General features: G+C 38.3%; 1 protein-coding gene across 49 annotated transcripts in view; it reads right to left on the bottom strand.

Annotated features, from left to right (window-relative positions):
- Positions 1–17,989, bottom strand: part of LOC127516487 (receptor-type tyrosine-protein phosphatase delta) — a 456,273-nt gene that overhangs the window by 96,556 nt on the left and 341,728 nt on the right. For 27 of the 49 annotated variants that reach the window (XM_051901163.1, XM_051901199.1, XM_051901200.1 and 24 more), the window contains exon 9: positions 3,239–3,384. In XM_051901163.1, the coding sequence (XP_051757123.1) occupies positions 3,239–3,384 (146 nt within the window). Of the gene's footprint in view, positions 1–3,235; positions 3,385–17,989 lie in introns of all 49 variants that reach the window. The other 22 variants (XM_051901159.1, XM_051901162.1, XM_051901178.1 and 19 more) reach the window with 1 other exon arrangement.

Below are 17,989 nucleotides of genomic sequence, written 5' to 3'. Positions count from 1 at the left end.
CCAAAACTCTGGATGAGACCATTTGCCTTCAGCATCAGTAGATACATTTACATGGGTATCTTTTATTTCATCTGGAATCAAATCATTCTGATGAATGATGAATCTGACCATAGTTTTTACATGATCGCTAATATGTTTACATGTGTGCTTCTATGTCACAAGCTTCAAATCGGAATTTAACTTTTGACATGCACACTACACGAATATACAGAGTCTCTCGCTGTTGCCACATACTAACCATCCTCCTTTTTTGTTTTAAAAAGCAAACTAAATAATTATCTATTTTGGGTCATAATTAGCAGATGACGATTAATATTTATCAAGCAGTAAAAACGCCCCCTTGCCATGCCCAAAATGAGGCGTCTGTGGATAAGAGTTCGGATCAAGGACTGGTGGGACAACGTTGTCCTGCACAACTCCACAGACCATGGGTGTAAGGAGAATTTTAGGTTGACATGATAGTCATTTATGACACTATGTTTAACAACAACAGCTCATTTTGTGTGTCATATGTCATTACTTCATTTCTACATCATTGCACATGTGCAGGAATTCCGGTTACGGTTTTCAGTCTGATCAAGTGTGGATATGGCCAACTAATTCCGACTGATGTGGTTACATGTGACTAGGGCTGTACCCTAATAGTTGACTAATCATTAGTTGACTAGAAGAGGCTTAGTCGACCAAAATTTTCTTAGTCGGTTAGTTGCTAAAAGAGACTATCCGTGAGGGACAGATCATTAACGGAGGGGCCTTGTGGTAATTACAGTATGTCCGGCAGGAAATCCAAACGTATCATCCATCAAACTCAAATATGGCTTATCATTTGAAACACGTAAGTAGTAGCAACTTTACATGGCTGCTCGCTCTAACATTACTCTAGATAAATGTGCGCTATTAATAGGCGCATATCCAATTGTTCATGTGAAGTAAAAGCTAAAGTATAGCATGCTTACTGCAAAACATGGAGGTGCAGGTGCGATCACATTTTTTCTGATAACAGCAGAAACAACTTAAAATACTTCGTAATTTTTGGTCATACAGATAACAGTGATACATCATACGAAACCGTAAACTCACAATAACAAGAAAACATTGGATGCGCTTTCTGCTGTCTCGGTCTCCCTGAACTGGAGCACGTCACAAAAATGAACAAAAATTCAGCATATAGGCTTACTTGCCTCACAGACATGAGAAATACAACAATAGAAAGCTTGAAATGTCTACTTTTAAAAAGAAATACTCTCTGCTTATGTAATCTGTATGAAAGGTGCATTTCTCTCGCGCGTTCACTAAACTGTGAGATGGCGAGGCAGCATCATCAACTTCATCTGTGCAGCCAACACTGACTCAGAAAAAACTAGTTTATTAATAAATAATTAAAATGTCTCCTTGCTAATTTTTTCCCCAACACATTCATAATCATTATTTTTGCCGGTGCTTTGCAGCAAGCCTTATGCATGCGCTTGAGCGCAGAATAGGCTATATTATGCCTATATATATATTAAAGGCTCATATATTTAAGTAATTAAATTAATATAAATGTGCGATTAGTCAACTAATGGCTTAAATGAATGACTAATAGCAGACTAGAAAAATCTTTAATCAGGGGCAGCCCTACATGTGACTTTTTTTTATTTTTTATTATTCCATCTGTGCAGGTTATGATCTGGGGCTTTTGAGAAGGACAACATACTTGTAATACACCGGGCAGAAATTATTAGTTACCACATGTTTAAAAAAAACAAAAAAAAGCCTTTGATTTTTGTAAAATGCTCAGTGAATGTTTGAAGGCAATGCAAATTCTTCAACCAGACGTTTCACAAGTAAACCCGGTGGCTTTAAGAATGGGATGGCCTTGCAGCTTTCAGCTAGCGTGATCTGGCCCACTCTTAAAGCTGATCGTATGAAACATGAAACGAGAATGGAGATGTGACGTCACAGGCACAAACGTCATTTAAAGAACAACAGTAGACAGTCGATTAGCCTCGACGAGACCGACTGACGCCAGACGGACGGGAGACAGGACGCTCACAGACAGTTTTAGTTGGTGGCAGTTGGGGAGATGTATACTCACTTCTGACAGAAACAACCAGGACGGGTTCTCCGTTTTACAGACTTAAATACATCAGTGGTCATACTCTGCGACTTTTCTTTCACTGTCACTTTTCACGCAAAGAAATGTGGGTATGACCACGCGCTCACGCATGCGGCTGCGTGTGCATGAACTGGCTAACGAAGCCAAGTAGAAACTGAGCATTAAACTAATGTTTAAAAAGATAGTAGTAATGAGTTAAGTTGCATGGGTGAGGGTGAAGACGAAGACGCTTTGTTGCGGATCGAAGGTTAGCATATTAGTTGGCATGTTAGTAGTGTATAGCATGTAATGAACGTTGATAAGATTTCGTTTCTGCAGGCGAAAAAGCGCCATATCAGCCGATAAGCGTCCATAGATTAGTGGCCGCGTGTTAGACGAACAGAAGAGAGAAGATGGTCGAGCGGCAAGATGACACAGAAATTAATAAAAATCTTATCAGTGTTCAGCTGTGATGCGTTTATCATGCTGGGCTGAGGTGGCGATCCAAAAACAGATAAATAAAAATACAGGATTCAGCCACGTGAGACTGGAGAACATGCACTGAGAAGCAAATGAGATGTTCAACAGAAGCTTTCGGGAACAAAATGCATTTCATAAATGCAAAGCGTATGCTTGACGAGAGAATCTGATCCGTCATTTCTTCAAATGAAGGTCTTTTTTATGATCTCTTCTGAGATCAAAAGCCGGATTCACAAAACATTAAATTAGTTTTTATTTTTGTATTTTCCATTTTATGTAATTGTTGTGGTATAATTTTCAGCAGCATTCCAAACCAGTAGCCTCAAAAATATTGTGCATGCTTTTTCAGATAACACCAATGCCTGTTATTTTATTTAAAAAAAGAAAAGATGAAATAAGATAATCTTGATAAAATATTTGAGAACTTCTTAAGATTGTGTTTTTAAGAATTGCACTTAGGAACATTATGAACTTGTCAGGATTTATCTTATGAACTTTCTTAAATTTGGGTAAAGATTTTTGGGAATCCGGCCCCAGGACATGAGCAACCATGCATATTAGTGGTGGGGAAATATGCTAATGGATGGGTGTGGCTGAAGTGGTGGGTGTGGTCAATGGGGGTGTGGCTATCGTTAGCATTCACTTGTCGAGCATTTTACATCAGAACAATAGACCTAATACCTCAAAACGCTGGTTGCTCACTCTCTTCCCCTTCTTGTTCCACACAATCTTGGGCCGTGGGTCACCCGTGGCCTGGCAGATGAAGGAGGCAACGCCGCCCTGAACACCCGTCTGATCGTTCGGGGTTCGTAAGAACTTTGGTGGCGCTGAAAGAGAAAAAGCGAGAAGAGATGTGGTTACACAACTGATTCAGGCGGATTACAAAGCAAAGGTCGGAGTTTGTGTGCCTTGCGCTCTTGGGGCGAGACGTGGTTATACAAGACAGCAGTAAATGAAAAAATAAATGCAATCAAATGAACAGACGAAAGATGTGAAGATAATCCCATGAACGCAGAAGGCTGCTGATGTTGCAGAGATCAGAGGATCATGCTGACACATAAATATAAAATGCCTCTGATCACTGTTTCTAATTTTTTAAATTACTGATCAGTTAAATTTGCCAATATTTATATGTATTTTTTTGTTTGTCACTGATTTTTTTTTCTTTCTTTTTCCTCCAACTTCCCCCCCACTTCATTCGGTATTTTCATATATTATGAAAGTAAAAAATAAAAAATAAATAAAACAAAATAATAATAATTGCTCCTTTTTATCTCACAATACTCATTTTTTTCAAGTAATTGACAGTATATATATATATATCTCAATAATGATAAACAAGTCAGAATTGCAAGTTATTAACTTGGAATTACGAGAAAAAAGTCAGAATTGTGAGTTACAAATTTAATAATATTAAAAAATGTGATATAAACTCGCAATTGAGAGAAATTGCAATGGCAATTAGCGTTTTTATTTTTTATCCCATGATGGAAAAGCATCAATACTATATGAATATAATTAGATTTTTTATTCATAACAAAGAATCACTGTGCCTGATACTGCGGTCATTAGCAACCACGTTTTTCAAACAACAATTAAATTTTTCAAGAGAAGTTTGTATTTGGTTGTGATGGAAATGAGCAGCAGCATGTCTCTGTCAGGACATCAGAGCAATGAGATTAGAAATGCCATTTATTTTAAGAGATTTACATCACGATCTGAGATCAGCTTAGGTGTCATTAATAGAGCAGACGGTAAATGAATCCCAGAGTCCAAAATTAACACTCGCCAGGCTCCAAATGCAATAAAAACTGCAGAATGAACATTTGTCCTGTAACTTTATTAGCAACATAATACATGATTTAAATGCTATATAAAAACGATAGTCTGCCTCGCTGATGTAAGAGACACAAGCAATTAAATGCAAATACATTCAGACTTATATACAGTATACACTCACACACACATACAGTGCTGAGTAGATTATATGTAATTTACACAAGTGTGTGTGTGTGTGTGTGTGTGTGTGTAAATAAATGACATAATAATTGTAGTTAGTAATGCAATCTATTACATTTAGAATTACGTATAAAAATAAATAAATAAATAATAAATAAATAAAAAATTTTATCATCAACAAAGTGCATCAATCATTACATTATGTCAGGGTTTCCCTAACTAGGGTTAGGGAAGGAAATGCAGGGATTTCATAAATTTATGAAAGCATAATTAAATTAAAAAAAAAAAAAGTTAAATTATAAGAAATAAATAAAAACAATGAAAATAGAACACTAAAAAAACAAAAAAAACAACAACAACAACAAAAAAAAACAAGATTAAATGTTTTATTTATTTATGCTGTATGGCCGCTCAATTTTCCATGTAATTATAGTCACCTGACTAGTGGCCGATTTGTGTGTAATTCCACACAACTTTTGAGAAAAGAGAACTTAAAAGAAAAGAGAAGAGTTAGGGAGAATCAATGAATTCTGAATAATTTACTGCCATTTTGTGAATATTAAGTAATCATGTAATCAATAAAAAGTAACTGTATTCTGATTATGAGTATTTTAAAATGTAATATAAAAGTATTTATTTTTTGTAATCTGATTATGTAATCCAGATTACTTATAATCAGTTACTACCCAGCACTGTGTATAAACAAATAAATAAATAAATAAATAAATAAATAAATAAATAAATAAATATGTGTGCATTATGTGCTTTCACCATTTTTAGTTTTTTTTTATTTTTTATGTCTATATAGCTTTAATTAATTTTTATTTCAGTTTTAGTAATTTTAGTACGTAAACTTATTTCTGTTTTTTTCTGTAGTTTTCAAGGCAACATTTCCAATTTTTAAGTTAATATTCATCTATTTATATTTTATTTCAATTAACAAAAAATAAATAAATAAATAAATAAATAAATAATTGTTTAATAGTTTTAGTTAGCAATAACAACAATGGCACAGTCCTAGTATGATGGGTTATCACGGTGTCCATCTCTCGTTAGGGATGAGGCGAGGATGTGACATATGTATCCCATAGTCCCTGTCTATAATTGGATCTGTGAGCAGGGTGTCACCACGACGACCAGAGGGATTTTACTGAGCGATCCAAAATATCTGCCGACGACTGCCAACACCCACCCCCTTTCGCTCTCCCTCTCTCTCTCTGTACTTCAAAGCGCAGTTTTCTCAGCATGTAAATACGTAAAATCGTATCTTCTGCGGCTGTCAGGACGGGTGTCATACAGTTATCTGTACACGCGGCGTGCCGCCGTGGAATACGACATCAAAGATGCGGCTGTCAGTGAATCTGCTCTAATGGCGTTTGGGGTCGACAGTAAATCCCGCTTAAGAGCTCACGCTGCACATCACCACAAGAACAGAGAAATTGCTTTTTGCTTAAAACAGAGACGCTGCTGCTGCTGCTCAAATATGACGACACGTGTTCTGCCCGTAATCGCACTGTTTTAACGTGACACATGAGGCTGTGAAAGAGCAAAACCAAACAACACTGAACGGCAGCTGTGTGTTTGGTCTGATCCAGAAAAATGTCAAACTCAACAGATTCATGCCACAGCAGAGCTCTAGTGTGAAAGTGCACCTAAAAGTCAAATTAGTCTGAATTTTCTTCTCCTAGAGATTCTGTACAGTATGTACATGTACAGTAGAGCTGCACGATTTGTGAAAAAAAATAAAATAATAATAATTGTGATTTTTCTGATTGTAATTGTCATTGTAATTGTAATTGCATTTTAAAATGTGTTTAAAAAAACCCTCCAAATTCCTGAAACACACAGCACATCAGATTATACATGCTCAATTAAATCGCAGCTTTTGTGAACTTTCATTTCCAGTGTGACAAATACACAGATAGTGATATTAACTGTGCTTTTGTTCTTGGTTATTTGATCAGGCTGCCAGGCGAGATTATTGTACGTAATGAGGTCATGTGACGCTGTCTAGTAAACTACAGTGTGAAATGTTTTCTGCCTCACTAGTATTCCACTCAGCACATGTAATACTGCATGATACTGCTGTCGTTACTTCCGCTTCATTCATCACACTGGAAAAGGCCGGTTGTGTGCATTGCACTGTGGGATACAGTGAGCTCTGTGTGTGATGCAGTAGATCATTTGAGTGTTTCAGAGCTACAGAAACAGTCTCTGTCTATCAGAAAGCATTTCTGTCTCTTCTCTTCTTCAAAAGCGAGTGACACGTTCAATTTCTCTTGCATGAGCAGCTTGTATTTGCTGTCTGTCAGAAACGCTTTCATGATCACAGTCTGTCAAATGTGCGTCTGCTCAGAAACTACTGTGCCTTAAATATGCTGTTAACCTGCCAATATCACAAATACTTCAGCATTAGACACACAAACCTCATGTTGTTGTTTTTTTTTTAGCAATAGATTTCTAACATCATACCAACCACAGCATGAAGATGATCATAGCTACAGTTAAAACACATAAAATGTCTGTTTGTGGGAAGTCAAGTAAATAATGTCATGCCATTTTCTCAGTTATACACTTCATTCATCAAACTCAACCAATGAACACAGTCAGCAAAAAAAAAAATATATATATATATATATACACACACACACACACACACACACACATATATATATATATATATATATATATATACACAGTCATGTGAAAAAGTTAGGACATCCTATTGAATTCCATGGTTTTCTGTATCAGGGCGTAATAAAAAATCATCTGGTCTTAAAATTTGGAAAATAAAACCTCAGATGAATAACACCACATGACATATCACACCATGTCATTATTTATTTAACAAAACCTAGGCCAAAATGGAAAACCCATGGGTGACAAAGTTAGGACACCCTTACTGTTAACATATGAATTAAGTAATGGTCAGGCACTGCTAATCAAATGCGTTTGATTAACTGATCATCAGCAAGTGTAATCATCTCTATAAAAGCTGAAGTTCTGGCAGTTTGAGCGTCTGGAGCCTTCCAATGTGTGTTAACACAATGCCAAGGAGGAAAGACATCAGCAATGATCTTAGAGAAGCAATTGTTGCTGCCTATCAATCTGAGAAGGGTTACAAGGCCATTTCCAAACAGTTTGAAGTCCATCATTCTACAGTGAGACAGATTATTCACAAGTGGAAGACATTCAAAACAGACACCAGTCTTCCCAGGAGTGGACGTCCCAGCAAATTCAGCCCAAGATCAGAGCTTGCAATGCTCAGAGAAATTGCAGACAACCCAAGAGCTACATCTCAGACTTTACAGGCCTCAGTTAACATGTTTAATGATAAAGTTCAAGACAGTACAATTAGAAAAAGACAGGTCAAGTATGGCATGTTTGGAAGGGTTTCCAGGAGAAAGCCTCTTCTCTCTAAAAAAAAGATGTTTGGGCATAATGCACAAGTTTGGTGAAAACCAAAAGAGCATATCAGCACAAACACCTCATACCTAAAGTCAAGCATGCTGGTGGAGGGCTGATGATTTTAGGCTTGTTTTGTAGCCATGGGCCCTGCGCACCTCACAGTCATTAAGTTCTAGAGTCAAATGTGAGGACATCCTTCCAACAGCTAAAGCTTGGCCAAAATTGGATCATGCAAATGAACATTGATCCGAAGATTACCAACACATCTACAGCAGAATGACTGAAAAAAGTAAAGAATCAAGGTGTTGCAATGGCCCAGTGAAGTCCAAACCTCATACCGACTGAAATGCTGTGGCGAGAGCTGTGCATTAACAAATGCCCACAAACCTCAATAAACTGAAGCAATGTTGTAAAGAAGAGTGGGCCAAAATTCCTCCAGAACGATGTGAGAGACTGATAAAGTTATACAGAAAATTATTACTTCAAGTTATTTCTGATAAAAGTGGATCCACAAGCAATTGAATCATATGGTGTCCTAACTTTGTCACCCATGGTTTTTCATCTTGGCTTTATTTTTGTTGAATAAATGATGACACGGTGTGATATGTCATGTGTTGTTATTCAGGTTTTATTTTCCAAATTTTAAGATCTGCCAAGCACTTTTTCACATGACTATATATATATATATATATATATATACACACACAAAAAGTTAGGACGTCCTATTGAAGCTGTATTGGTTCCAAATTAAACACATCATATCTGAGCATTCAGTGTGTTTGAATGAACTCTGGGAACACTGAAAATCACCAGGATGAACAAATGAAGAGAGTATTTCACAACACCCTCCTGTTTGTTTGTCTGTCTGTGTCTTTATCTCAGAGAGAGGGATCGAGGGTCTGGTTGAGGGTTCAGGTTGTGTGGGGTCGTTTGCTGCTGTGATTTCATTGGATGGTTATTTTTGGCCGCCGCTTCAAACAGACACTTTAACCGGCAGAACAGCAGATTAAAACAGACAACAGCACTTTACCACACACACAACTACAAATTAAAACAACACAACAATAACATTATGAATGTTCGCAAAACGTTCCAAGAAGTGCATCTGATACTGACAAGCGCTTGTCACAGACTCCTTGGTACTGAAGTAACGGTACTTGTGACGTTTTGTGAGTATATGACAACATCACAGCTGCTTAGAGATGTTTGACCTAAACAAGCTAAACATTGTTCAGTTATACAGGAGCATCAGGACCAGCGCAGGTGTCACACACCACGTCTGCTGCTTGGTAAACAGCAATGCCGAGTGCCACCCACCTCATGCTCAGGTGCGTCTGAGGGACCCACATGTCATTTATGACTGCGATTACAGATGAATCACACACGAAAAACACTCACATCTACTGCTGACTCAGTGTCCATACGAAATACATGACAAATAAATGCAGGACATCAGAGGAACAGGAACGAAATCCCTCCAAAACAGATTTGTTTACTCTCTTCACTTAAAAATGTGTGAATGCGATTTATCAAATCAAGTGTCTGTATGTGTAACTTTTCTTCATTATGTTTGAATGCTGGAATTAGCTGGTTGAATAAACTAATGCTGGTTTGATCTCAGGCTGGACTGGAATGAATGAATGAATGAATGAATGAATGAATCATCAAACAGTAAAAACTTTAATGGACATTATGAGGAGGTGAAACTAAATATTATATGACTTATCTTTTCTATTAATTGATTCAATTAACTGATGTTAGAGATTTGCAATATTTGGTGCATAAAAAACAATTTAAATTGATTTGTGATTTTGTACCCTCTAGCAATGAACAACAAATACAGCACAATTAGATTGAAAAAGTATAAACATATATACAATATATATTAAAAACAGGGTTTCAAATTAAACAAGTAGTCAAAATTAAACTATCACTAATTAGACATTTACTGTACAACTGATATCTAACAATCGATAGGACTATCCTATTATATAACTAGATATTCAGACAGTTAGGTTCTAAATATTAAAATATAATAATGGGAAATAAATGTCACTTGGTTTTAATATTTGGTTCTTTAATGCAATGACATTCAGCCATTTTTCAGTTTGATGTAATTGTTTAGCTACTTTTCTGGTGCTTCTTTATATCCTAGTTGTTCTTAAAGACTGAAGGATTGGCTTTAACACACACATACACACTTGTGTGAGAGCAGCGTGACCTTTCACACAGCATTAATTTAATGGTGGGCTATGAGAATGTTTCAAGCTATTTTCACAGCACAGCGACTTTATAACGGCCACAACAACATAAAATCTGCCCTACCAGAGGTGACCGGCTCACACACACCTGAGAGAGGCACACACAGCTGTCTGTCTGTCAAATATCATGTGCAACACAAACACATACAACACTGTTTTCAAATGAAAGATACAACAAGATACGTTTTCAAGTGGCTGGGTTGTGTGCCGTTCAGCCAATCGTTTATTCCATTACACAAATAATTTGTTTAATAACTGATAAATTTTGCAACATTGACACTGTTATTGAACTGAATTTAATCAACACTGAACTGAATAGCAGTTGAATAGCAGACACTATTGTCTTTTTAGAGCTGCTTTACAGCAGAATTTGAATTTGTCTCATGTTTGCATCATTGATTCTGTTATTTTTCTGTTTATCACTGTGAAGCTACTTTGAAACAATCTGTATTGTATAAAGAGCTATATAAGTAAAAGTGACTTGACTTGATTTATCCGCATCAGCCGACTAAGATCAGTAGAGTAAGATGTAGACCAAAAGTGCCCTCTGACTTCCACAGTTCTTGTGTGTTTGTTTAACATGAAAATGAAGCTGACCTCAACAGAAGCTCGACTTGTGTGTGTGTGAGCTCCATATGGCTGATGCTCAGCTAATGAGAATCTCTGGAGAGCGACAGCTCGCGGGACCTGAGCGATGATCTTTCCTCTGAGAGCAGCGTTTTAACGGCCAGATGACGACCTTCGATAAGAACGACATCATCTACTCGTGTGATTTGATTCATGAGGCGACTACGTCAACATCCGTTATCGCTGGATTCTCGCCGACGACCACGGCCGCGCACCTGACCTTCAGGATTGCCATTCGGTTGCGAGTAGCGAGACAGGCAGAGAGAAACAGGCAAACATTTTAAGAGTCTCATGATCTCATGTTCTCTATCATGCTCTTCACCTGATAAAACAGCTGATCCTCTTACAGAAGGATTTTGGACTCTGATTCACGCAGTGGGTCACGGACATCACCTGGTTCCCCAGGCAACGTCGACTGTCACTTCACAGCCCCCGCAGGTCTCGGCTCATGTCGAGGTATTGACGTACGCCTCCGGCCACTTTTACACTATTACAGTCTGACATTTGTGTTCCTATCTTTACTTGATGTTCACTTATAAAAAAAAAATAAAATAAAATTGAAAATGTTTAAACAGATGGCACAGATATGGGTCAGAGCAGATTCCTGTGAGACTTCAAACATGATCAACACCTCTAACAATAACAGAACCTAATATTTAATTCTGTGTCAGTGTGTGTGTTTAGACTGAGGATCTGGCCTTGAGTGTGTATGTGATGGTTCATGGTTATACCACAAGAGTAAACTAACTTTCTCCTCACTAATATTTACCTTAACAGCTGACCACGGGATCAAGGACAGTGTGCGTGTTTGTATGTTGATGGGAACAAAGTGCAATTTTCCAGTTTAAATAAATAAATAAAACAACCCATTGCTTCTCCTCGTGTTGGTGTCGTTGCTAAAGCTCAAGGCTGGTAAAGGAAGGTTTCTGGTTTAAGCCCAGGAAAGATTTAATCATGAACTATCACCACTGGTTACTCCAGGAGAACTGTCCTGTGAAAAGTGAACTGAATACAAGCACCTGTTAAATTAGCATGTACACCCTACAGGATGTTCTGACAGAACATGTGGCAGATATTTTGGGGTGTGGAAAGAGCCAGGTGAGTTAGAAATCAAGTGAGACTACTGTGAAGTGCCTTTCTGGAAGCACAACTGGATCCATCTGTCAGTGGTCATCAAATGCCTAAGTTCAAGAGCAATGCTACAAAAGTTGAAAGTTTCACAAACCCTTGCATTTTCCTCTACACTCATTTTTAAAAGCATAAACACTTACATGCATGTGCCCTAACCCAATTGATCATTAAAGGATTAGTTCACTTTAAAATGAAAATTACCCCATGATTTACTCACCCTCAAGCCATCCTAGGTGTATTTGACTTTCTTCTTACAGGCGAATACAATCTGAGTTATATTAATAAACACCCTGATGCTCCCAAGCTTTATACTGGCGGTGCACCACCTGTTTGAAGCTCAAAAAAAAAAGTGCATCCATCCATCATAAATGAACTCCACACGGCTCCAGGGGGTTAATAAAAGTCTTCTGAAGTGAAGCGATGCGTTAGTGTAAGAAAAATTATCCACATTTAACCCGTTAATAAGTAAAATAACTAGCTTCCGGCCAAACGGATGCTACTTACGTCTAAAGCGTAAATTACGTGACATACTACTGGTGCGTCCTATGTTATACGTCATGTAAGATACACTTTAGACGTAAGTATAATCCGTATGGCCATTTGATATTTTTCTTACACAAATGCATTGCTTCGCTTCAGAAGGCCTTGTTTAACCCCCCGGAGCCTTGTGGTGTACGTTTATGATGGATGGATGCACTTTTTTGAGCTTCAAACAGGTGGTTTTCATGCACTGCCATTATAAAGCTTGGGAGCATCAGGGTGATTATTAATATAACCCAGATTGTATCCATCTGAAAAAAGAAAGTCATATACACCTAGGATGGCTTGAGGATGAGTAAATAATGGGGTAATTTTCATTTTAAAGTGAACTAATCCTTTAAGGCCTCATTAAGACCTGTTTTCTTTTCTCTATACAGGTCCACCAAAATCCATCACAATACCATTTGAACAAGCTGGTAAACCCAGTGAGCAATTCTTAACATTGAAAAATCTTTGAAACATATGTTGGTCAGGAGGGATAGTGAAAGTGAAGGTTCTGGTAACACCAGGAATTATTCACTTACTGACTACAGAGGATTGTACATAGACTTTTAGGAATGCTTTGAAGTAGGAGGGTGCTTATCTAGTGGAAGTTCTCAACGACACTGTCAGAGCCTTGAATTTGATGAATTTGATGTTTGCTTCTACAGATAGCCAGTGGAGCGAGATCAAAAGAGGTGTGACGTGGGCCCTCTTGGGTTGGTTGAAGACCAGATGCACCATCATTATCTGCAGAGGTTTAATCATGCCTACGGAGCACTGCAGTGGAATGTGTGACACAGCATCACTAGGCCGTCATTGAGATGCGGTCAGTGAAGTTTGGTTGTTCAGCCTAGCTGTATGGTGATGTTTGGTTGACTTCTGTATTCGTGAGGTTGAGCAGAAGCTGGTGATGCTTCACCCAGACCGAGATGGAAACACAATGTCAGACGTATAAAGTGGAATTGTAGTGTTGTAAGACTAGAATGATAGGAGTAGCTGCATAGCAGGAGTAAGCCAGCAGTAGCGTAAAGCAGAGCAAGCAGTGTGTCTATATGATTATGGCCCAGACATGTTGTGCAAATGGAGAAGAGAAGGGGGCCAAGAACCAAACCCGGAGGTACCCTGTGGTTATTAGATGTGATTCAGTGACAGATGACAGGGTCTTCTTTAAAAGCTGACTTGGTTGTAAAAATGGCACCTTTTAAAATAAACACCAATGATCTCCTTTTCAATGAAAATGGAAAATGTGCTTTGGTCAGGATGCAGATAGCTCTGAATAGATGCTTTAGAAATAGACATAATTAATTATTGATTTATCTTTTCTCCTTTCTATTCATTCCTGCTCTCTGCGAGAAAAAGAAATGCTGATGATTTCACTCGTCTTTTGTTCCAGAGAGTTTATTGGAACTGACCATGTGACCTGCTAAAGAAGGCTGGGATAGTCTGTTGATAAGAGCCCATCTGACGTGAAACAGTCTTCTTGTTAAGAGCCAAGCGATGTGCGTTAAATGAAAGAATTTGTTAGAAATTAACACACACGGACAAAAGTAAGTGCGTTCCAAAAGGCATAGATCAGGGGTGCCCAAACTCGTCCTGGAGGGCCATTGTCCTGCAGAGTTTAGCTCCAACTTGCCTTAACACACCTGTCTGGAAGTTTCTAGTACGCCTAGTAAGACTTTGATTAGCTGTTTCAGGTGTATTTGATTTGGGGTTGGAGTTGAACTCTGCAGGACAGTGGCCCTCTAGGAGCAGGATTGGACACCCATGGCACAGATGATGCCTTCCCAGGGCACTTCGAAGAAAGAACAACCATTCCAAACAGAAGTGCTCAAAAATAACTACTTCAAAGGACCCTTTGAAATGAATGTTTTTGTGGGGTTCAACTGATGGGCACTTCACTCCCAAGATTCTTCACACTCTATTAGAAACTCCAAGCTTGCACAAGGTGCAATGCAAATTAAGTCAGCTGTGCTGTAGTAATTGCTGGTATTATTATACTGCTAATTCTTTTGATCTATTATCTTAATAAAGGGAAGAAAAGTGTTTTAAACAAGGATACATACAAGCATAACTGAATATCATTAGCTTTGCCTTTGTGAGATGGTAACAATGGTTCTTTTGGTTTGTGTTCTGAATAGCTATCCTCTAAATGTAGAGGGAATAGGGCATAGGCATGATCACCTCTGAATAGAACACATCCAATTTCATGCTTCCTTATAGTACATGATCTCCCTTCAGATCAAGCGCCGTTTGTCTCTCCCTTGTTGTGGATGGAAGAACAAAACACACACACACACAAAAAAAAACGACCGGACACAAAGAGAGAAGATGAAGAATTGGCTTCCATTTCATTCTTACCCTCATTTTCTCTTCCTCTCTCGCTCTGTCGTTTTTTCTTAGCCTACAGTCTTCACAGTTAGATTTATGCCATTTATCATGCTGACACTCTCCCTGTCTCTCTCTCCTTCCCTGTCTCTCTCTCCCATCTCTCTAACAAATGAGTCTCATCCTGTCTGTTTAGACACACAAACCTCTTCCCATGTATAACGTAAAGATGAAGGAAAACACTGGCTCCGCACACACATTGAAGAATGGTGTTGGTTTCGCTGAGAGGAGTTTCACAGATGGCGAGGGGAAGTGACTGTGTGAGGTGGCACAGTGGGACACACACACACAAATACTTGTCATGACTGCCAGAAGGGAGTGCGTGTGTGTGTGTGTGTGTGTGTGTGTGTGTGTGTGTGTGTGTGTGTGTGCACGCCATTATAAGTATGTACGTAAGTCTTTTTATGATGATGGTCAAATTGAATGTTTACTTGTTTCAGGTTCAGGTTGTTTGTGTGTGTCATCAGTCTGAAAAATCAACTACCCTCAGATCATAAGATCACTGTACACTTGCGATGTGGACTTGTGGCCTTCGCTGGTGAATGTCAGTGACCGTAGGGAGTCCCGTACCTCATTTTATCATTCTGAAGGGTGCTCACGAGCGCCCCCTTTGTGCATTCTAATTGCACTATTGTGGATCTCACAGTAAACTAGGCCTTGTAGAGTCCGACAAAAGTCATGGCGAAATGTTTACCTTTAATGCACTGGAAAAAGCATCTGGCAAATGGATTAATGTAAATGCCATTCCTGTAGCCCAACCAGATCATGGTGCAATTAGCACAACTGAAGTCAAAATGATGAGTAGTGGCAGAACTTATCTAGAACTAATCTGTGCAACCCCTATAGCAGACTACCCAATGGTCCAGCAGCTGAGGGTGCCATTTGCGACCGAGACTAAGGCACCAAACCTGAGGAACGCAACTATTTGGGTCATCAGAGTTTGGCTTCTAGATAATCTAGATGCTGCTCTAGAGAGATCAGTGTTTAGCAGGCCGTATTTTTCCATCTTATCTGAGGTCTACGTCTCAATATGATTAACAAGCCTTTAAACTGAACCACTTAATAGGTGTTCAAACACTCAAGTCACATTACTGACCATCTCTTATTGTGATGTCACAGATGAAGAATGTCTCGTGCAGTGATTATCGTGTTTCGTGAGCAGTATTGAGTTTGTCGTGCTGAAATGTCATGAGAGTATTTACACTGTGATTATAAATCTATATCAAACTGAGAGAGGGCAATTTAATTACTGTATGATCAATACATCTTGGATCTGGTACAAATGGAGTATGAACAGAGAGAAAGAGAGATAGTGTGTGTGCGTTTGTGTGTGTGTGTGTGTGTGTGTTTGTGTGCATGCGTGTGTGTGTGTTTTGCCAGCGATCGTCATGACGACCCCCTGATGGGACGTAATAGTGAAAATGCCTCCTGCTCCGCCCAAATGGTCACGGCTGACTGGGCGGAATAGTTCAGCCAATTAAATCCCATAATGAGCGGCAGCAGTTCAGGAAGTGTGAAATTGCTGTTGCTTTCATTCTGTGAGGAAGAAAGAGCCTCACTCATTGGTTTATTGATCCCGTGTTTTATTTTATTAATTTATTTATTTATTTTTTGCGAGAAGTTTGTTTGTTGAGCGCACGAGTCCCTGAGAACAGCACTGCTGTTGTGGTAGTCGTTTATTAGCTAAACGAATGCCAAGGTGTTAAAGGTTTAGTTCTGTCATTTACTCACGCTAATGTTGAGATGTTTTGAAGAATGCACCAGTCGCTCTTTTCAATGTAACTGCAGTGAATGGAGACTGGGTCTTCAAGCTACAGGAGAGAGTGGTGATATTTTTAACATGCTTTGCTTTTGCACCATAAAAATAACATAAACGTTAAAAATATCACCACTCCTTTCTGTAGCTTTAAAGACTTATCAAGCTATTAATCTATCATAGAAGTGGAAATGGATGGAATTTAAGTTGTGTTCACTGAAAATCTGTACATCCACTGTTTTGGGGTGTTTATAAGAGAATTATAATTGATGGTTGGAATTATAATCAATGGTTCCTTGGGGGCTTTTTTGAAGCCTTTTAGTTCACATCTTTTATAATTTCATTAGTCTTCATATCTGACAGACCTGGTGAAAAGAGATGTGATGATGGGAAAAACTGCTTTTGTTCTGCTCTCTGTGTGTGGAACAATCCCATAATGCAATGGGACAAAAGCTGTTCAATTTCATTAACTGCAAAGTCATCAATGTGACGGCCTTTTTGTGTGTGTGCGTGTGTGTGCGTGCAGGGTATAGTTTGCAGTGGGGATGGGGGAGGGGCTAGATAAAATGTTTTTATCATGGCCATGATAAAATGTTTTTATCATGGCTAATGGAATCATATAGAATCAGGTTATTAATTAATTACATACAATGTACATACAGACATTTTATAAGTACTAAGTTCCTGTACGAACTGAACAGACCAATTATGAGTGCAATATGGCTGAAGCTCGGTTTATTTAATTGTGCATGAGTGGCGCGCGGATCACTGTATACTCTTCTATCAAAAAGATGATGAGAATGGGTCACATATTTTTTCTATTGAGAATTTACCACTTTAAAACACTATGGAGAAAGTCAAACATGATCTAAAAACATCAACTTAAAAGACTGATGAAAAGAGGAAAAAATCATCTTGCACCAACATAAATTAGAAAGCTTTTAATCATGACAACCTTTACTAGAATTTATCACGTTTTATTGTAGGCCTATTTACTGTGGTAAATTTTGACTAACTTAAAGAATTTATAATAGATAATCTGTTAAGGGAACGATATTTAACTATACATTTATATTACAACTGTGGCATGTTGTGGCTATAGTTTCTAAATGTGTAGGCTGAAAGAAAAAAAAAAGTCAACATTGGCCTAATCATAGCAATGAAGAGCAATCAGTGGTCTTATCTGTAATTATAGCCTTATTGTAACAAATGCTACAGTTAATCAATTACAAGAACTATGGTATTTTTTATAAGGGCAAGTACAAGTAAGAATCAAGAGCTTTAAACTCTGGTCTGGGTCTTCTTTAATTATTGACCAAACTGCGCGTGTGTGTGTGTGTGTGCGTGTGTGCGTGCGTTTTTGTGACATATCAGGACACAAAT

The sequence above is a fragment of the Ctenopharyngodon idella genome, chromosome 7 (genome assembly GCF_019924925.1).
Source record: "Ctenopharyngodon idella isolate HZGC_01 chromosome 7, HZGC01, whole genome shotgun sequence".
In the NCBI taxonomy this organism is placed as follows: domain Eukaryota; kingdom Metazoa; phylum Chordata; class Actinopteri; order Cypriniformes; family Xenocyprididae; genus Ctenopharyngodon; species Ctenopharyngodon idella.
Note: the sequence above shows the minus strand (reverse complement) of the source record. Positions and strands in the feature narration are given on the sequence as shown.